Consider the following 23,480-nt stretch of genomic DNA (forward strand, 5'->3'; position numbering starts at 1 on the left):
AAAGGTCTGAATACTTATGACCATGTGATATTTCAGTTTTTCTTGTTTAATAAATTTGCAAACATTTCTACATTTCTGTTTTTTTCCTGTCAAGATGGGGTGCAGAAGGCGCAAAATTAATGAGAAAAAAATTGAACATTTTTGAATTTACCAAATTCAGCTACCCCACTGCTGTATGCTGCTACTGCTGCCTCCCTGTGCCACTCAGTTTATATGCATGGATTTCTCCGCCCACCTGATGACCTGGCGTCTGTGATTTGTTGCAGTCAGAAGCGCCCCAGCCTGTGTGACGCGTCTCCCTGAATTCATTTATCGCTCATCACAGCTCATTCATTCTCTGTAGCGCATAGCGAGCGGTCATGCTGCTATATGGCCGCTCACTGTGATATTCAGATGTAGCAGATGTAGCAGAGCTGAATTGCCTTGGGACCGCTTGTGGATTACGTCAGACTGCAGGGTGTGTTGGGTTAATAAAGTGGTGAAAGAGGGTGTTTTTTTGTCTTTTATTCCAAATAAAGGATTTTTTCTGTGTTTGTGCTTAGTTACTGTCACTTACATGTTAGTGATGTGGGTGTCTCATAGACACCTGTGCCATTAATAACCTAGGGTTAAGTAGTAGCTGTGCTCGGTTATTTACCCCTTATTACCTCAATTGCCACCGCACCAGGGCATTCAGGAAGTGCCGGTAAAGCTCCAGGCTTGTCACATCTAATGGATGTGGCAATTCTGGCCAGCTGGAGGCTGATATTCTCTCCAGCCTGAGAATATCAGCGCCCAGCTGGCGTTATCTTGGCTGGGTATCAAAATTGGGGGGACCGCAGGTCGTTTTTTTTTTTAAACTATTTATTTAAATAATAATAAAAAAAGCCACATGAGGTTCCTCTTCTTTTGATACCCAGCCAAGATAAGTGCAGGGCCGCAGCCTGTAGCCATGGGCTTTATCTGTGCTGGATATCAGAATACCCAGAATACCGGGGGGGGTAGGGGACCCTGCTCCAATTCTTTTATTTATACCATGATACGGACAGTAGATGCTACACTGTACCGGCTCCTTCCAGGTATGACATCATTTCAACACGCCCCTATCACATGATAGGGGCATGCTCAAAATGCTGTCCGATGTTTCCAGCCAGAATAACCTTTATTGTTCCAAGTCCACATGGGCATCGAAGTGGTTATAATAGAAGCGGGGTTGTTGCAAAGCCCCCCTTGCATGATTATGGTGGACGAGAGGAAAAATCACCATGCCCACCAACTAAGCCAGTCACGCCCACTAACCTGGAATGAGTCCATTCATTCTAAGGTCACAGTAGATGCTAGAGTATATGGGCTCCTTTAGTTACACTGCTTCCCCCACCCACTGGCCATTCTGGCACCTATGATTGGATGCAGTCAGCTAACACACTGCCAAGCAGGGTGGGGGCGTGTCTGACTGCACATCTGACTGTGATTAGTGGCCCAGGAAGTGAATGCGAGGCCCAGGAGCAGAGTACAGCCATGCAGAGCCTTGGTAAGTCCACCGCGCGCGCTCCCATATCTCTATCCTTTCCACCACTGTTTTTAATCTCCGGATTCTGATCCCCATAGACTTAAATGGGGGTCGGAATCCAGAACAGATCCGGGTTTTTTTTAAAAGTAACCCGCCGATTCCCGTTTTTTTGTCAGTTCGCCCAGCTCTAATTAAGATCTAAATGATAAAGGCAGCTATAGACCTATTGGCTATTTTCCAAATATGTTTGTTGAAATAGCTACTGGACAGTATTCACTTAGTAGAGAGGCAAATAGCAATGTGAATATAGAAAAAATACGCCTAAAAAGTACCTTTTAATAATAAACCAATAAAAAAGGTCAAGAAAAAGACCCTGGGATTAAAACAGACAAAGACAATTGTACATAAATCATTTCAGAGAGTAAGTGACCTCAGGCATTGATCACCCCTTGGGTACAAGATCTACCCGTCACTTCGCAAATAAATGGCCCTGGATAAATATGTAAAGGACCAACCTGCTGCCCAATAAAAAGCAGCTCCAATTGCAAGTATAGAGAAGGGAACGGTCTTACCCAATCCGCCGTATTATCCCCTCCTTATAAATAAGAGTAACACTGCTGGATGATGTGGCTTAATCAAAATCAGATAGCCTGGTCCTCTTCCTTGTGACTCAGGATCCTCATCACGAACCATCAGGGCCAGATTAAGGTTGGTGGGGGCCCCTGGGCAGAAAATCTGGTGGGGGCCCCATAACGTTAACATTTTTAGCCATAACAGTAGAGCACGAACCGTAGCATTTAGATATAAATCCAATGAACATTTATCTTATCCTGTTCTGCCACATTCAGATTTACAGCACTACAATACAGATACAGTCCAGGATAAATCACAGCTGTCCACTTACACACAGAAAGTAGAGTTAAGGCTGCTTTACACATTTCGATCTCGTATGCGATCGCACACGCCCCCATCGTATGTGCGGAACAGGCAATTTGTTGCCCGTGTCGCACAAACGATTAACCCCCGTCACACGTACTTACCTTCCAAATGACCTCGCTGTGGGCGGCGAACATCCACTTCCTGAAGTGAAAGGGACGTCACACAGCGGCCGGCCAATAGAAGCGGAGGGGCGGAGATGAGCGGGACGTAAACATCCCGCCCACCTCCTTCCTTCCGCATTGCCGGCGGGACGCAGGTAAGCTGTGTTCATCATTCCCGGGGTGTCACATGGAGCGATGTGTGCTGCCTCAAGAACGATGAACAAAGACGTTCAATTTTTAGAAAATGAACGACGTGTATGCAATCAATGTTTTAACGCACAATCAGGGTCGCACGTAGCTGTCACACACTACAATATCACTAACGATGCCGGATGTGCGTCACTTACGATGTGACCCCGCCGACACATCGTAAGATATATTGTAGCGTGTAAAGCCCGCTTTTGTCACATATTTTTTATTGATCCCAATGTTAAGGCAGCCAGGGCAAGCTCCAGGGTTTTGTGGCCTCCGAGTGAGTCTCAGTGGGCCCCATCCACACACAGACACGCACACACACATACAGGCATGCGTATATACATATTTGAAGACAAATTCAGAAAAATACATATAAACAGACAAATATATGCACAGTTATATACACTGACATACATGCAGACACAGACGCATTAGGGCTCGTGCGCACGTTGCGTAATTACATGCATTTACGGTGCGTATTGCACTGCAGTGTAAATGCATGCGTCCTGTGTCCCCTATACAATCTATGTAGATTGTGCATGATACGTGCACCCATTGCTTTTATGAACACAGTGATTTGGGTGCTAAAATGTTGACCCAAATCCGTGCGTTCATAAAATGAGCATGTCAATTATTCCGTGCGCTATGGATGCAGCTCCCGCTCTGTCTATGGTGGGGGCAGCAGCCAGAGCGCAGGAAATCGGCTTTTTTTGTACAGAAAAACTGAATCCATTATGCAGTGTTTCTGCAGCGATTTGACGCGCACATGTGCTGTCAAATCGCTGCAGAATATTCAGCAGTTACGTGCGCATGAGCCCTTACAGGTATTAATATGGGAAAGTCGCCAGCAGCCTCACTCACCTCTCCTGCTTGTTTCCGTCCAGCTCCTTCAGGACATGTGGCTGTTTCACGATGGCTGTCACTAACACACATGACTGCACACTGACAGCACTGCTGTATATACATCACAAGAGGGGCTGGGGGCTACAATATATACATTACAGGAGGGGCAGGGGGCATAGACGTTACTGGAGTGGCAAACAGCTCTGGTGGTGTACTCATCACTGCGATGGGTGACATAGCGCTCTGGGGAACCCATATAGTTCTGGGGGGGGGGCGCACAGACTGCTCTAATTCATATATACACACACAGTACTGCTTCTTACACACACATCTCTGACACACACACACACACACACACACACTACAATGCACCCCCCATCACCCCCTACACACACACACACACACACACATAATACAATGCACCCCCATTACTCCTACACACACACACACACACACACAATACAATGCACCCCCCATTACCCCTACACACACACGCACACACACACAATACAATGCACCCCCCATTACCCCTACACACACACGCACACACAATACAATGCACCCCCCATTACCCCTACACACACACACACACACAATACAATGCACCCCCCATTACCCCTACACACACACACACACAATACAACCCCCATTACCCCTACACACTCACACACACAATACACCCCCCATTACCCCTACACACACACACACACACACAATACAATGCACCCCCCATTACCCCTACACACACACAATACAATGCACCCCCCATTACCCCTACACACACACGCACACACAATACAATGCACCCCCCATTACCCCTACACACACACACACACACACAAATACAATGCACCCCCCATTACCCCTACACACACACACACACAATACAATGCACCCCCCATTACCCCTACACACACACACACACACACACACAATACAATGCACCCCCCATTACCCCTCCCCACACACAATACAATGCACCCCCCATTACCCCTCCCCACACACAATACAATGCACCCCCCATTACCCCTCCCCCTACACAATACAATGCACCCCCCATTACCCCTCCCCCTACACACACACACACACACACAATACAATGCACCCCCATTACCCCTCCCCCCACACACAATACAATGCACCCCCCATTACCCCTCTCCTCACACACAAAACAATGCACCCCCCATTACCCCTACACACACACGCACACACAATACAATGCACCCCCCATTACCCCTACACACACACACACACACATACAATGCACCCCCCATTACCCCTCTCCTCACACACAATACAATGCACCCCCCATTACCCCTACACACACACACACACAAATACAATGCACCCCCCATTACCCCTACACACACACACACACACACACACACAATACAATGCACCCCCCATTACCCCTACACACACACACAATACAATGCACCCCCCATTACCCCCCCCCCCCACACACACACACACAATACAATGTACCCCCCATTACCCCTACACACACAATACAATGCAACCCCCATTACCCCTCCCCACACACAATACAATGCACCCCCCATTACCCCTCCCCACACACAATACAATGCACCCCCCATTACCCCTCCCCACACACACACACAATACAATGCACCCCCATTACCCCTACACACACACACACACACACACACAAACAATACAATGCACCCCCCATTACCCCCACACACACACACACACAATACAATGCACCCCCCATTACCCCTCCCCACACACAATACAATGCACCCCCCATTACCCCTCCCCACACACAATACAATGCACCCCCCATTACCCCTCCCCACACACAATACAATGCACCCCCCATTACCCCTCCCCACACACACAATACAATACACCCCCCATTACCCCTCCCCCTCCCCCCCACACACACACAATACAATGCACCCCCATTACCCCTCCCCCCCACACAATACAATGCACCCCCATTACCCCTCCCCCCACACACAATACAATGCACCCCCATTACCCCTCCCCCCACACACACATTACCCCTCTCCCCACACACAATACAATGCACCCCCCATTACCCCTCTCCCCACACACAATACAATGCACCCCCCATTACCCCTCTCCCCACACACAATACAATGCACCCCCCATTACCCCTCTCCCCACACACAATACAATGCACCCCCCATTACCCCTCTCCCCACACACAATACAATGCACCCCCCATTACCCCTCTCCCCACACACAATACAATGCACCCATTACCCCTCTCCCCACACACACACACACAATACAATGCACCCCTCATGACCTCTCCCCCCACACACAATACACCCTCCATTACCCCTCCCCCCACACACAATACAATGCACCCTCCATTACCCCTCCCCCCACACACAATACAACCCTCATCACCCCCTACACACACAAATTACACTGCTCCATCCCTACACACTCCTGCCTCCCCCCCTCCCTCGGAATACAGTGCTCCTCCTCTGCCTGTCACAGAGCTGTGTTCCTTCACAAATGTTCACCGTTGTGTCCTCAGCCCCTCCTCACTCATCCCCATTAATTACACCTGTCTCTTCAGCTCCTTCATGGAGCGCTCGCTTCCTCATGTCCCCAGTGTGGCGCCGGCAGCACTGTGATGACGTCAGCAAGGTGCTGATCTCATCACGTTGCTGCACGTCGGGGGCGGGGCCCAGTACCGGTGCGCTGTTCAGATGTATTTACGTCTGAAAGACGCAAATACATTTGAATAGGAACGGAAACAGGAAGCTGCGGTCATTGGCTCTGCTGCGCTCCTCTGCAGTGTACATGCCGGCACACAGCAGAGCCGGCACACAGCAGAGCCGGCACACCGCGCTGCCTCCTGCTCCTGCTAGTGTGCCTGGCATGTAAGGAGCGCAGCGGGGACAGCAGACAGCGGCCCACCACACCGTGCCCCTGCTTCTAGGTACGGCCGCAGCACATAGCAGGGAGCATTAGCACACCTCTGACCCCGGAAGTTCAAGCGACCGCTGGTACTTCCGAGGTCAATCAGCGTCCTGTGCCCGCAGTTTGTTTTTGCGTCTTAAAGACGCAGATGCAAATAAATAGCGGTGCCCCCCCCCCCCGAAAACACAGCTGATTTATTAGACTGTCTTTACGGAGGGGGAGAGGGTGTGAAAAAAAAAATGCTGACAGGTGCCTAGTGCCAAGTATGGTGGGGGCCCCCTTAGAAGCTCTTTTGGTGGGGGCCCCTGGGCTCCAGCCCCGCCTGCCCCGCCTATAATCCGGCCCTGCGAACCATAACAGAACGCACTGTCTCCCAACGCGTTTCCAAAATCATCAGGGGAGATATGTATTTAGTAATTATGGTCAGACATGACCCCTATGTATAGCACATACTGCAAGCAAAAAAACATGTAAACATCATGTCAAAGGTCCGTTTTTGCAGAGCATAAGTAGTCATCTGGCAAACATCACACAGACTTACTTTTCAAAACCGCAGGTCTATCCTGGGCAAAGCGCGCCCAACATACTGCGGGATGTAGTTTTAAATGTGACGGTCACCCTGTATGGCGTCTGACGTCACATCCGCCTGCCGCGAGGGACCCACCCCCAGGTCACATGATCGCGGTCGGAGCGAGTACGTCATGAAGTGTAGTATCTCAGCGTACGCAGGACCGCGCCTGCGCAAACACTGATATAATGTCTACAAACAAGTGGCCGCATGTAGTGTCGATTCAGGCACGAAAAGCGCCGCAATATCGGCCCATTAAAAAACAATGAGCCATATCGAAACTGCACATCCAAGGTGCGAGTAGTCCAGATAGGATAGGTAGGTAATAAATTCTCAGCAACAGAAACAGGTGTACAAATACAAAAAAGGGGTTATAGAGTAAACCAGAGAATATATATCCCCAAAAGGAGGGGACAAATTTTCCAAATATTTTCCAAATATGGAAAGAAAATGTAAAGTAAAATGAAAAAGTAAACATGCAGAGGACCAGGTCCTTTGCTCCAGATTAACATTTTGCTAGAAAGTGGTGTTGCTTAATTTTGGTACAAGATATTGGTCTAAAAGTAATCCAAACAAGGTGTTGTATAAATATAGATAAAGATGTACCAAATGTATCATGCTGCATGAATCACTGTGATATAGTTGGTGAATTTTCATACAGTCTTAGAAATAAGACAAGATTCCTTTTGCCCTGTTGAGTTAATACATGTAGTCCTTCCCATGAAATTCTTACAAAATGCTGATTGAGGGTGTAGTCTTGATCTCAGATTTTGGGCTGCTCATAGTGTCTGTATTTAACTTTACATTCTGTCTCATTAGTTCTGAATAGCTTCTGTTCTGCTCAGGAAAATATTGGCAGTAACATACTGTATATAAATCTGTACATTTTAGACGACAGAAATACATTAGGGATGTTAGTTAGTGTCAGGAGCTTTGTCTAGAATATAACACCATTTACTAAGTAGAAGAATTAGCATGAAATGCAGCTGTGAGAATATCAGTTAAATCAATAGGACAGCTGCTTTTTCTGTTCTGATCTTACTAGGAAGATGTAGGAAACATTTTAACATTTACAAGATGTTAATGTTTTATGTGCCAGAAAAATACTGATGCAGCTGTATAGACCATGTTTAGTCAAATTTCACTCTTGAAACCTTAGGAAACTACCACGCATGGTTAAAAAGAAGTCACATAAGGCAGAATGGTATCAATCCGTATTAATTACTGTAGATTTCATATGGAATTGCAGGCAATAGAGGCCATATCTCTATTGTACAGGCCCATATATAGCTCTTAATGAAGGGTTAGGTCTGGCTCAACCGGATCAGATGGTGCTAAATAGTCAAATTACCTTACATAACTCTTGTCCTTATGACTCGGCTCCCTCTTGAGGGAGCTACTAAACTTAAAGGGGTTGTTCAGTGAAAATTCTAATTAGTTACCTGTGATTTGATTTTCCAGAAACCCGTGACTGCATCCATCAGAGAGGGCTTTGCCACATCACTAAAGAGGCAGCCTAGAGCAAAATAGAAGACGACTCTCACTTCTTCCTTCAGGGGTTTCTATAGTAGTCAAGCAAATTTATCATCACCAGGAATATATCAATATATACACTCATTCAATTTCATTCTTCACACTACGTGAATAAAAAAAAATAGACATAAAACATCAAACAACTACAAGTCAGAAAAAGGGAATAAAAAGAGATGTACCACCCATGAGAGGATTACAGAGGAACACACTCCGATAGGAAGGGAACAACGCTGCTAAGATCTTACCTAGGCTAATGGGTAGTGCCTAAAATAACTAGCGAAAGTTCTAGAGATAATTCAATCAAGTAAAATAACTCTTTTAATTAGGAGCCACAATGAAAAAGTGCCTGCAACCTCACTGGAGCTACCTGACTAGCTAAAGAATAATTTGTCGAACAAGAACTCTTCTTTCTTTTGAATAGAGGAACTATATTCATGCACTCTCATTATTTATATGCTTGTTTATCTTCTGGGATTGGGCATAAACAGAAGGACAATAGCCATGAATGAAGAAACTTGGAGGCCATCACCCTAAAGAGGCCAGGTCTGGTCTAATAAAAAACACCTGACATCTAAAACTGTAGTAAAAAAGAGGATTGCATTAGATATTTTGTACTTATTAAATGACCGATCCAATACTAAAACACCCACGAACAGGTAGTAAAAATAAGTATGTTGATAGAAGCAGATGTCAAGAGATCCAAGGAAATCTGGCAAGTCTATAAAGGTTAATAGCAAGGATCCAACAAGGGACATCAGGTCCAACTGTATTTGTTTTTAAAGGAACTAAAATCTCTCCGATTGTTTAATTATAGTTAACATACTTGTGCTCAAATAAAGACCCTTAAAGCTAAGATCCAATCTTCAAAGCAAACATATTCTAGTATCAATACAATTGAAATTATTCTAATCATTGGCAAAGTACAAATTAGATTTAACAAGAACCCTTGTGGGTTTGAAGTATTCACTCAAATTCCATGCCATCAAATGTACATCGAACAACCAGGTATGCTGATCTGGTTCAAGAGACTGAAAGGAACAGTACTTCGGAACATGCCTAAGGGATTTTATCCTAAAGGGGGCTTTACACACTACGATATCGTTAATGTTTTATCGTTGGGGTCACGTCGTTAGTCACGCACATCTGGCGTCATTAATGGTATCGCAGCGTGTAACACCAGCGACCTTAAACGTCCTCCAAAGTGGTGAAAATCGTTCATCATGGAGAGGTCGCCCTAAAACCAAAAATTGTTAATGGTTGTTAATAGATGTGTTGTTCCTCGTTCCTGTGGCAGCACACATCGCTGTATGTGACACTGCAGGAGCGAGGAACATCACCTTGCCTGCGTCCTGCCCGCAATGAGGAAGGAAGGAGGTTGGCGGGATGTTCGTCCCACTCATCTCCGCCTCTCCGCTTTGATTGGCCGGCTGCTTAGTGACGTCGCGGTGACGTCGCCGTGATGCCAAACGCACCTCCCCCTTGATGAAGGGATTGTTCGGCAGTCACAGCGTCGCCACCGACCAGGTAAGTGCGTGTGACGCTGCCGTAGCGATAATGTTCGCTGCGGCAGCGATCACACGATATCGCATGCACAAAGGGGGTGGGTGCTTTTGCGTACAATATCGCTAGCAATTGCTAGAAATATCGTAGCGTGTAAAGCCCGCTTAACTTCACTCGTTGCTCAACTAGAAATAAAAGGGTGTAAATAAAAAATATATTCACTATTCTGTATGTTTCTCTATTTGGTGTGTCTCACTAGGGCAGAATTCTTAAGTTTTCCAAAGAAAAATAACTGGGGTTTTATAGCCCCAAAATATCCCCAGTTTGTAAATAATTAAATATGGTAGAAATTCTGGATACTGCTTCTCAGATTTGTTGAACAAAAGATCGTGCATAACCAGAACAAGCAAAACTGGCCTGGTTACATCATTTTACCTGTCAGTTGCAGTGATGTAACCCGTTTTCTCCCTCACCACCTTTTTGCACCTACAAAATTGTATTTTGGACCTATTGATCACCTCCTTTCTCCTTTGTTTATTATTGTACTTGCGATTTGGTCTGTATATTAGTCCTATAAGTCTGCAGATTATATATATATATCTATAAATATATACACGTTTTTTGATTACTAACATGCAGCTAGCTGTAACACCTATATATACCTTCGTCTGTCAAAATAGTCTATTCATCTTGAACAGAAACGTTATTCATTAGGGATGAGCGAAGTTTGGGTGGTCCTTATTTTTTGGGGGGTGCACACTACATCCGATCCTGCTGATGTTTCTCCCAGTGTGAGCCGTTAAACACTGCAAATGGCTCGCACTGGGCTGAGCACCGAGCATACCTGAGCACTCCAATGCTCGCATGAGTGTACGTCAAACACTCAAACTCCGAATCCAAACTTTTTTTTTTAAACGTTATGTTTGGTATGAACCTCAGGTTCACTCATCTCCTATATTTATCCTTTGCTAATGAAGTTTGACAGTGAACAATATTCTTTAATCTATCCACTGATTCTTCTGTTTCTTAGGCTTAATATGCATATGCTATGTTATGATCCAAAAAGGAACATTGAATGGACATTTCATGATCTCACCATTCTTAGCTCAATTTACTCTTCATTTGACTTCAAACTTCAATTTGACTTCATTTGACTTCACACGGGCGGCACGGTGGCTCAGTGGTTAGCACTGCATTCTTGCAGCGCTGGGGTCCTGGGTTCAAATCCCACCACGGACATTATCTGCAAGGAGTTTGTATGTTCTCCTCGTGTTTGCTGGGTGTCCTGTTTCTCCGGTTTCCTCCCACACTCAAAAAACATACAGACAGGGACTCTAGATTGTGAGCCCCAATGAGGACAGTGTTGCCAATGTATGTAAAGCGCTGTGGAATTAATAGCGCTATATAAATGAATAAAATTATTATTATTATAAACTGACTGGCTATAATAGTTTCACCAGACTTAATATAGTCTTGCCCATCTTACGACTCCAAATCAGGATGATTGATGCTTTTACAAACTTAATCCTGATGTGCCTATCTTTCAATTCCAACTAAGATTCACTGGGGTATTTATGATTAAGCAACCTAATACCAACAAGCCCATCTTGTGACTCCAGACTATCAGCATGCAGACTGGGGTTAGAATAGTTTCACCATACTATAAGTAAATTTGTCACTCAAAAAGACGAGCATAAATACTTTTAATGATGAATAGCAAACCAAGAATTACACAAATGTTTCAGTCAGATACGGACCTTCTCAGTGTGCAGATTGCTTAGGATAGTGAGGTATCTGTGAATCAGCGCTGTGTAATGCTGTGGTATCCACTGCAAAGGTAAGGAGAGTGGCAATCACTCTCATCTCTGCAGTGGATAAAGGAGCATTACACTGCGCTGATTCACAGATACCTCCGTCTCCCAAGCAATCTGCACACTGAGAAGGTCCGTATGTGACTGGAACGATGTTGTAATTATTGGATTGCTATTCACCAAAGTATTCACGTTCATCTTTTTAAGTGCCAAGTTTGCTTATACTACGTTTAATGTGATTGGATGCTACATGGGCACCGCATAACCAGAAGTACCATGGTATTCTTCAATTAAAAAACAGACTTAGCACAACCATTTGCATCTTACGACTCCAAGCTAGAAGTATTGACTGAGACACTTATGTTCTACCAACTTTAAATCAACAAGTCTATTACAGTGCCTTGCGAAAGTATTCGGCTCCCTTGAATTTTTCAACCTTTTCCACATTTCAGGCTTCAAACATAAAGATTAAAATTGTATTGTTATGGTGAAGAATCAACAACAAGTGGGACACAATTGTGAAGTTGAACGAAGTTTATTGCTTATTTTAAACTTTTTAAAAAAAATCAATAACTGAAAATTGGGGCGTGCAATATTATTCGGCCCCTTTACTTTCAGTGCAGCAAACTCACTCCAGAAGTTCATTGAGGATCTCTGAATGATCCAATGTTGTCCTAAATGACTAATGTTGATAAATATAAGCCACCTGTGTGTAGTCAAGTCTCCGTATAAATGCACCTGCTCTGTGATAGTCTCAGTGTTCTATTTAAAGCGCAGATAGCATCATGAAGACCAAGGAACACAACAGGCAGGTCCGTGATACTGTTGTAGAGAAGTTTAAAGCCGGATTTGGTTACAAAAAGATTTCCAAAACTTTAAACATCCCAAGGAGCACTGTGCAAGTAAATCATTTTGAAATGGAAGGAGTTTCATACCACTGCAAATCTACCAAGACCCGGCCGTCCATCCAAACTTTCATCTCAAACAAGGAGAAGACTGATCAGAGATGCAGCCAAGAGGCCCATGATCACTCTGGATGAACTGCAGAGATCTACAGCTGAGGTGGGAGAGTCTGTCCATAGGACAACAATCAGTTGTATACTGCACAAATCTGGCTTTTATGGAAGAGTGGCAAGGAGAAAGCCATTTATTAAAGATATCCATATAAAGTGTTGTTTAAAGTTTGCCACAAGCCACCTGGGAGACACACCAAACATGTGGAAGAAGGTGCTCGGGTCAGCTAAAAGCAATATCGAACTATTTGGGCACAATGCCAAACGATAAGTTTGGCATAAAAGCAACACCGCTCATCACGCTGAACACCCCATCCCCACTGTCAAACATGGTGGTGGCAGCATCATGGTTTGGGCCTGCTTTTCTTCAGCAGGGACAGGGAAAATGGTTAAAATTGATGGGAAGATGGATGAAGCCAAATACAGGATCATTCTTGAAGAAAATCTGTTGGAGTCTGCAAAAGACCTGAGACTGGTACAGAGATTTGTCTTCCAACAAGACAATGATCCCACATATAAAGCAAAATCTACAATGGAATGGGTCACAAATATATTTATCCAGGTGTTAGAATGGCCAAGTCAAAGTCCAGACCTGAATCCAATCGAGAATCTGTGGTAAGAGCTGAAAACTGCTGTTCATAAACGCTCTCCATCCAACCTCACTCAGCTTGAGCTATTTGCAAAGGAACAATGGGCAAGAATTTCAGTCTCTCGATGTGCAAAACTGATAGAGACATACCCCAAATGACTTGCAGCTGTAATCGCAGCAAAAGGTGGCGCTACAAAGTATTAAATTAAAGGGGACGAATAATATTGCACACCCCACTTTTCAGTTATTTATTAGTGATGAGCGAGTACTAAAATGCTCGGGAGCTCGAGGCTCGGGCCGAGCATCTCAAAATACTCGTGTACTCGGCCCGAGCACCGAGCCCAATGTTATCCTATGGGAGACCCGAGTATTATTCTGAAATGACCCCCGGCAGCTTGTAGAAACCATAAAACTGTAAATTAAAAAAAAAAACGTGCGTGTGTGTGTAAGCGTGCATATATATATACACGCGGAGTGGAGTGCGGGAGGGGCCGTAGCCGAGCGGGGAAGTGTCGGGCTAAAGGCACGGTCATGCTGTGAGGGCCGGCCAATCACTGCAATTCCACAAGTAACAGGGCTGTGGCATTGCAGTGGTCTGCCAGCCAATCCCTGCATAAGGGATGGCTGTAAAAAGAGCGCCAACATGAAGACCACGAGTACAGCACGAGTATCGTGAAATTACTCGGTCCCCGCCGAGTAGCCCGAGTACAGTGATACTCGTGCGAGTACCGAGTAGTGACAAGCATACTCGCTCAACACTATTATTTATTAAGCAATAAATTTTGTTCAACTTCACAATTGTGTCCCACTTGTTGTTGATTCTTCACCATAACATTAAAATTTGTATCTTTAGGTTTGAAGGCTGAAATGTTGGAAAAGGTTGAAAAATTCAAGGGAGCCGAATACTTTCGCAAGGCACTGTATATGACTTGAGACTAGGAGGATTAACTGGATTTGCAATGACTTGGCTTGTCTTGTTTTAGCGAAACCATGTCCATCTTAAAACTTAATAATTACCAGTCCATTTTATGACTCCAGACTAGGAGGCTAGAGTCATGGTTTCATCTAATTTAGTACAATATGCAAATCTAAGTAGGAGGGATAAACTGGAATTTTCTTTGATTCACCAGAAGTTCTGCAGGCATGCACATCACGGTTAAAGCTGACTTGCCTCCTCTTTAATGACTGATAGAACCACAACAGACCACTAATATCCTCAAGCATTCAACCTTCACCAAGCTCAGTGACACCAGGGCTTAAGTCAAAATGTAATGAAGTCCTGAGGCACAATAATAATAATAATCTTTATTTCTATAGCGCCAACATATTCCGCAGCGCTTTACAATTCAGGAGGATCATATACAAACAAGTAACAGTTATAGAAATACAATATTTAGAGGGAAAAAAAAATACAACCCTGCTCGTGAGAGCTTACAATCTACAATGAGATGGGGGAGAGGCAAGGTACAGGTGCTTATTTACAATGACAATCCAACCATCTCACGGAAATGGGGCTGGATAATGGTTTCCTGGACCAGTGGGCCCGAGCCTTGAGATGCCTTTGGGTGCCATGGAGTTTGATGTGGAGTTATGTTGTGAGAGGTTGTAGAGGGACTATGTGAATCGAATCTGATTAGGGAGTGTGATAGGCCGCCCTAAAAAGATGCGTCTTTAGGGTGCGTCTGAAGCTGAGTAAGTTGTGATTTGTCCTAACTTCTTGGGGTAGAGCGTTCCAGAGGGTTGGTGCAGCTCGGAAGAAGTCTTGGATCCGGGAGTGGGAGGTTCGAATTAGTGTGGATGTTAGTCGAAAGTCGCTTGCAGAGCGTAGAGAACGGGTGGACTGATAGACAGAGAGGAGGTTGGAGATGTAGAGGGGTGCTGCACTGTGGAGAGCTTTGTGGGTGAGAACAAAGCACAAAGCAACAAACCTAAACCATGTTGTGAGGCAACAGGCCCATCACATCACGATGCAGTAGTCCAGAACCATATCAAGAGAGAGGGTTGCACAGAGCCACGAGACAGCTGGGCCAATCAAACCATGAAGTAGCAAGCTAACCAACCTTAGAGACAAGCCTGAAGGATAAACTAAGCCAAATCATGAGGTAAAAAGCTAAACCAGGACAAGTCACAGAAACAATCTATTGTAGGGAGCCAGGCTTACCAAACACCAACCATAGGGTGGAAGGCCAAACATCAAACATGAGGTAACTGATACTGGAGACTAGAAATTACGCCTTCTCTAAGCTAATGTTAATATCCCAGGGCCAAGACACTCACCACAATCCCATGTTCACAGCTCCTCCAGAAATATACTCCAGGTCCTCTGTCTGAAGGACATTAATTCCACTGAAACATGAAATGGGAGTTGTCTTGTATTTTGTGCTAGACTTTTTGACCAGTGACCATAATTAGCCCTCTCTCATGGGTGCAATCATTAGTGATGGGAAAAACAAGTTGATATTTTGCTTCCAACCACTGGGACCTACATCGATCAGCCAAATGGGGAATTTTTATCTCCATTAGAATAGAATGGAAGTACGCTTGCTCAACTGCTGCTCCACTCATTCTTTATTCGGAGCACTCTCCTGTGATTTTTCTGGCAGCCTCACAGAGAATGAATAGAGTGGTGGTTGGGCATCTGACCTACTGCGCTATTTTGTAGAGGGAATAAAGATTCCTTGTCAGTAATAAAAACTCCTCAATCTGCTGATTGATTCAGGTCCCAGCAATTTATTGTTTGCATGGAATTGGAGGTGCAGTAACAATTATACCTGCCTGGCTACCAACTGAAGGGTTGTTGTAATTGTGACCATTTCGCAGCACAGGTTGTTTAACTTATTGGATGCCACAATCAATAGTGTTTGCAGCATAAACACAGTGTTTCTTCTTGTGTTAGACATTTGGGTTTTGCCATTTAAGAATGACAATCTTGGATCCTGCATTTTCTATGTACAGACTATACCGCATCAGAATACCTATAACATAAGTTTTCTAATCCGTTATAGTAAAAAAAAAATGGGCCCTTGATTTTGACTGTTTCCTTTTATAGAAATTTTGTCATCAATCAAAAGATCTTGAAGTGCTGGATATTTCTCATTGTTTGCAAGTAACAAACAACACAGTAAAAACAATAGCATTTTGCTGCAAGATGCTCACATCCATCAATATTGCCGGATGCCCAAAGGTAAGCAATGGGAGTATAACATGAAAATGGAGACATGCATACGAGTCCCATTTAGGGCTCATGCACACAGACCTGTTGAATATTCTGCAGCGATTTGACAGCACGTGCACGTCAAATCGCTGCAGAAACACTGCACAATGAATGCAGTATTTTTGTTTAAAAAAAAAGCCGTCGTTTTCATGCGCTATGGCTCCTGCCCCCACCATAAACAGAATGGGAGCTGCATCCAGAACGCAGAAATAATTGACATGCTGCTTTTATGAACACATGGATTTGGGTCACAATTTTAGCACCCAAATCGCTGCGTTCATAAAAGCATTGTGCGCACGTATCATGCACAATATACATAGATTGTGCAGGGGACGCAGGACGCATGCATTTACGCTGCAGTTCACTACACAGTGTTAATGCATGTAATTATGCATCATGCACACTAGCCCTTATCCACTAAACACTAGGGTTACATTTGGTAAGGTTGTATTGCTTTTGGATCAGCTTTCATCTATTTATTTCAGGAAAGACAGCACATCTCAGGAAAATGTTTTCCTTAAATTTACTTAGAACTATATACCTGCTCATTTTCACCAGTACAAACTTATATTCTAGTACTCTTTTTTTTTTTGCTTCAGTTGTATGTAGTTTTTTATGGCTTCTTTTATGACAGAAGCCATTCATCTTCTCGCTGCATGTTCCAGAACCTAGATGATAAGTCCCAGTGTATGGACCCGTACTGCACCTTTGTTTCAAATTTCCTACACACACTCCTTACCATTGTAATTGTAATACAATAAAAGAAAAGCCGTGGAATTATGGAAATCACTGGATCCATAGACATGTTAAAGCTATACAAAAAATGAAAAATGGAAACAAAATGTTCAAAACATCTCGATTTATTTGGTATCGAGTATGAGCACCACATACAGAAATAGCCCCACTTACATGCATTGGCTGCTATCAATGAGGTTATTAATGGCTGTCTGAGAAAAGTTATGCCTTGCTGAATGCACTTAATCATCAAGCTCCACTGCTAGAAGCTTTCTTTACAACTGCTAATCACCTAATGACCCAGATGTGCTCAATGGGAGACAAGTCCAGAGCTGCTGCAGGCCATGGTTAATGTGTGTAGGCTATGCAGGCTGTTCGCAGTTGCACAAGCAACATGAGGCCTGGTGTTGTCATGGTTTTAAACAGCTCCTGTGACACCTTGGAGAAATGCTTGCACCACTGATTCCATGGACAAATCAATGTTTTGCTGAGCTGTTAAGTATGCTATTATGCATTATGCTGCTCCACACCATAATCCCAACATTAGGAATGGTGTGACATGCCCTTGTGAAGGTCTCTTCATGGCGTTGCCCACGTGGTCTCCAATCTCTGGCTATCATTGTGTCCAAGACAAGAGTGGGACTCCTTGCTGGGGAGGATAGACCCCAGTACAGTCTCCTTTGCCATCTCTGCACTATGTTAACCTTTAAGAGCAGTGCTATGAGGTGAATGGATCATCTGGCTCATAGTCTAATTTGTTCAAACAACTTTGTTTGGATTGTTTAGACACTACTGGCTTAAGTAAGTAGACCATTTCTCCAAAGTGTCCCAGGAGCCATTTTTCATCACACCAATGCCAAGCCACATGTTGGTCATGCTACTATAAACAGCCTGTGTGGCCTGACCGGGCTATTATGGCCTGCAGCATATCTGGACTTATCTCTCATCGAGCACATTGCTCAACAATTGCAAAGGGAGCAGTCATTAACGGAGTTAATGCCCAATTGCATTCAGTGTGGCAGAATATTACTCAGATAACCATTAACCCTTTCTTGTCATAGACATTTTTTAGCCTTTTTCCAAAAGCCATAACTTTTTAATTTTTCCATCAATATAGCCATGAGGGCTTCTTTTTTTTTTTTTTGTAGGACGAGTTGTACTTTTGAATGATACCATTCATTTTGCCACATATTGAACTGTAAAAATAGCAACAAAAAAAGGAATAAAGATCGATGCGAAAGAGGCGATGTACAACTGCAGCCCTTTGCTGTAAGAAACACATAGTGAACTGGAAAAAAAATTCCAAATGCATTCAAATTGCAAAAAAAGTGCAATTCCACAATTGTTTTCTGGGCTTTTCATTTACCATGTTCATTATATGGTAAAGCTGACCTGACAATATGATTCTCCAGGTCAGTACAAGCATGGAGATATTATACATGTATAGTTTTTTAAAAAATGTAACTGATGGAAAAAAATCAGACATTTACAAGAAAAAAAATGTTGGTTTTGTCACCATTTTTTGCAACCGATAACGGTTTTATTTTTCAGGATCTCGGTCTACGTGATAGCAAATTTTTAATTCCCTGGGCTGACTTTTTTTACAGATGCCATTTTTGACTAGATACAATGTTTGTTCTCCTCTTATTGCATTTTATTACAAGGTTCCAGCGGCCCAAAAAATTAATTGCGGCATTTTGTTTTTGTTATGCTGTTTACCGATTGGATTAATTTATTTTATGTTTGGATAGATCAGACATTTCTGAATGGAGAAACACAAAATATGTGTATTTTTTTTTCATTGTTTTATTTTTAATGGGGCAAATGGGGAGGGGATTTGAACTTGTTTTATTGTTTTTACTTTTTTTGTTTCCCTTTTTATTGTATCTCTATTTAATAGTCCCCTTAGAAAACTTGAAGCTGCGATGATCCAATGTCTGTATAACAGAAATGACTATCTCCTATGAACGCCGGCTTGCAGCCAGCGTTCACTGGAGGATCGTAATGAGAGACACAGGAGTCATCAGCTGACCCCTGGCTGTCATGACAACCCATAAGCTCCCCGCAATCACATCACAGGGCTGCTGATGGGAGCAGGGGATGGCGTGCACCCTGCCTGCTGTAAGAGATTGACAACGAGATATAACTTGTTTAAATCTGTGGGAGGATCTTCAATCCACCTGCTACTGTTAGAAGAACATGATGGCTGATTAAATCAGCTGTCATTTGCAGGGAAACATGCGTGCTTGGACTGTGAGCTCGCATCAAAGGCATGGACACGACATATGGTGTAAGTTTACATCATACTGTATGTTATGAAAGGGGTTAATAACTTTTTTAATAGCAGCCAAAACATTTAAGTACGTGTATATCTGTATGAGGTGCTCATACTTTTTACTGAATAAACCAAGATGTTTTGAAAATTGTGTTTCCATTGTTTCATCATTTGCATTTCATTAACATGTCTATCCATTCTGTGATTTCCATAATTCCATGACTCTTGTTAATGCTGCAATTTCCATGTTGAGCATTGTAGGTTTGCCTATATGAATCAGGGTGAATCAGAGATGGGGTCATTTATTGTAGCCATGTATTCTTCACTCTGAAACACTATGGTATTTCTGAGAATACATTAAAACGGCATTTGGGTATGCAACTAGGATGACTGGTCCAAAGCGCTGCTTCCCATCAACTTTGCCCCTCCCACTTGACTGACAGGACTCACCCCTTACACATACAAAGGGGCTGGCTGTTATTAGCAGTTTGAAGCAGGCCACACCCCATGATCTGTGATGAAATGTCCCAGAAGGAAGATGGAGCACTGAGGCGCAGATCCACCATCACACTGAATTGCAGGTACTGGCGGCATTAGAAACTGCACAGTTCTTGCTGGCTTTATAGCTCATGAAGGCCATTAGAAAAGAATTACTTTTAAGTACCCCTTTAAAAGTATGATCATTTATGAAATGGGGCAGCATTTCAGTGTGAAGCATATATGGCAGCAATAACAGTGGTGCACTCTGATTCACACTGCCCATGGTTCGGGTAGCATAAATAAATTAAAATGTTCCCTCTAGCATAATATAGCATTCAATGGCAACATAAAGCAGCAACACACAAGTGTGTTGAACACTGTACTGAGACTTATGGGTCTCATGTGCCTTTATGCAGAAAACTCTTCTGTATGCACTTTTTTGTATTACACTTTGCTGCGATATCCTAAATTACACTTTTAAAAAATGATTTATATATCATACACACTGTATGCTAATCACTCAACAAACACCAGGAGTTAAAGGAAACCTGTCACGTGGAAAAAAGCTATTAACCTGCAGACATGGGGTTAATCTACAGGTTAATAGCATTCTGAACCTTTCCGGTGCCTGGACATTAAACCCTGCTGCCGGGAGGAAATTAACTTTCAGTTCTGGTTTCAGTGACGGGGGAGGCGCCGGCGCAGCTCCAGTCACCGCTCTGTGTATAGATAGTGGCGGTTGTAACCACATCCCCTGCACTGACTGACAGCTGGTTCTAATGATGACCATGTGTCAGTCAATGCCATACCTACAGTTTAATAGCATTTTTACAGATGACAGGTTCCCTTTAAAGGGACTCTGTCACTTGTTTTTGTTCCCCCATCTGATAGCAGCATAAGGTAGAGACAGTGACCAGGATTCCAGCGATGTATCACTTATTGGGCTGCTTGCTGTCATTTTGATAAAATCACTGTTTTCTCTGCTGCAGATCGAGCAGTTATTTGAATGTAGAGCAGGGTTATAACGAGCTCATGCAGCTGCTGGACTACCTGGCAACACGACAAATAGTCTTCTAATGATAATCTCCTGTTAATTAAACAGCGATTTTATAAAAGCTACACTAAGCAGGCCAGTAAGTGACACATCGCTAGAATCAGGGTCTCTTTTCCGTGGCAAAAACCTAGGTAAACTCATAGGGAGTTGGCTAATTTTTATACAACGCACGTGACAAATACATCACTTTTTTCCATTTTTTATTGCCTATCTTTACACTCTTATTTTTATAGGAACTAATATGTTTTTCAAATAAAACTCATAGCTGGTGATGGGACCTTTTTAAACTATACAGAAATCAATAGCTGGAAATGTTTGGAGTAAAAATGCATCTTAATATGATAATGCTAATGGTAATTAACTGTATCTGACCTAGATTACAGATATCAGCATCCAGTATCTTTCAGGGGGCTGCCGTTACCTCCATATCATTGATATATCTGGGTGTATTCATCTCAGCGACAAGGCATTAAAATACTTACAGAAGTGCTGCAGACAACTCCGTAACTTAAGGATGCTCTACTGCAAGAGTATTACCAAGTAAGGCCCACCAAAAGTGATTGTCATTGATTAGAAAGCTCTTTATATAATAGGTTGGCATTTGTACGGTCGTTCTATGTATTATTTTAAATACCAATATAAATGTGATGTGATATATTATCTTTAATGGCAATCTGTCAGTTATTCTGACCCCAAACTACCATGTATAAGACACCATATCAAAGGGGCTACATGTAAATACAAGGTTACTTAGTGGATCATACGGTTCCTGCCAATACCCTCATTTAGATTGTCCACAGCATGTATTAGGACATGTTCACACTTGGCATATTTATTAAGGTGAAAGTTAAAATTGATTAAAAAAAAAAGCATGTACAGTAATTGATGCAGATTTAGGGCCATATCAGTACAATTTTGCGAGGTTCTATCAGTTTTAACATACCAAAAATGTAAAGTGTCAGCTCTTGTTAAGAACCTCTTTTACCCCAATGAATAATAGTAACAAAACTAGAGCAGGCGGAGGAGTATTCAGATATCACCGCTCTGGTGAAATACTGACTTTATTCTTATCAGCATCACAGGCTTTCTATGGAGACATCACAGGGTCAAAGCAAGTAGTAGTGCAAGCAGTCAAAATGGCAGACACTTTAGGGGAATTCAGTAAAGTAAACAATCGAATGGTTTGTTGTCACAGACCTTAATGGGTTGTCAACTACTGGTTGGCTTCAAGTCAGAACACACTGACAAATTACTAAACGCTGCAGCTGATCAGCAGCCGCTGATGGGCTGCAGCAGTCATGTGACACAACATCATGGTCATGTCACTCGCTGGGAATAGCAACACCAACATTGCTAGAGTCCCGCCGCTGCGGCAGGTGATTATTGATTGTTTTTGATTTCCATGGGGCCTGCCATTAATTGATTAATGCTGGCGTGTTGCAGTTTTGGACAACCTCTCTAACTATATATTCATTGTTTATCTGTAGGACTACTGTTCAGAAAATGGAATCCAAGTACCAACGCGTGGAGTACAGTACAGATGATCCTCCACCTTGGTTTGGATATGACCGACATGGTAACCTACAACATGGTGCACCACATATAGAGGAGGCAGAAGAGGAAGCTGATGAGTCAGTTGATGTGTAATCGGACCAACCTCAACTGTGTTCATAGTAGTTATACTGTATGTAAAAAAAATATGCCAATGTTTAATGGATCACTCCGGTGATTTTTTATTTAATTTTCCAATGTATGTAGTGTAATGACATACTCACCAGCTGCCACCTTCTTTCGTTATCAGTCCCAGTCCGTTACTACATCACCACATTTGTGATCTACCGAATCGCAGTGGTTGCTGTGTGGAGCGAAGGTCACTTTTTGAATGTTCTCGATGTAAGTCTGTGGTAGTTCGGAATGAGGCCCTGTAGCGTTGTTCTGAGACGCACAGACTTAGGGTAGAGTCACATTGGCGTCTGACTCACATGAATGGAATGTGAGAAAATCTCCCGTTGCACTCGGCCCCATGTAAGACAATGCTACAGCTCAGATCTGCGAGTTTTTCCTCAGACCTATTCGGATAAGGAAAAAATCGCAGCATGCTGTGATTGTCTGCGAGTCTCGGATCACTCACACCCATACAAGTCTATGGGTGTGCGTGAAAAATCAGACTGCACTCGGATGACATTCAAGTGCAGTGCGATATACGCACAGGCTGA

General features: G+C 43.4%; 1 protein-coding gene across 1 annotated transcript in view; it reads left to right on the forward strand.

Annotated features, from left to right (window-relative positions):
* Positions 1-23,131, forward strand: part of FBXL13 (F-box and leucine rich repeat protein 13) — a 400,423-nt gene extending 377,292 nt beyond the window's left edge. The window contains exons 19-21 of the mRNA XM_075345189.1: positions 16,556-16,690; positions 21,641-21,804; positions 22,752-23,131. Coding sequence (XP_075201304.1) covers positions 16,556-16,690; positions 21,641-21,804; positions 22,752-22,911 — 459 coding nt within the window. The 3' untranslated portion in view covers positions 22,912-23,131. The remainder of the gene's footprint in view (positions 1-16,555; positions 16,691-21,640; positions 21,805-22,751) is intronic.
* Positions 23,132-23,480: the final 349 nt, after the last annotated feature.

The sequence above is a fragment of the Anomaloglossus baeobatrachus genome, chromosome 4, assembly GCF_048569485.1.
Source record: "Anomaloglossus baeobatrachus isolate aAnoBae1 chromosome 4, aAnoBae1.hap1, whole genome shotgun sequence".
Classification (NCBI taxonomy): domain Eukaryota; kingdom Metazoa; phylum Chordata; class Amphibia; order Anura; family Aromobatidae; genus Anomaloglossus; species Anomaloglossus baeobatrachus.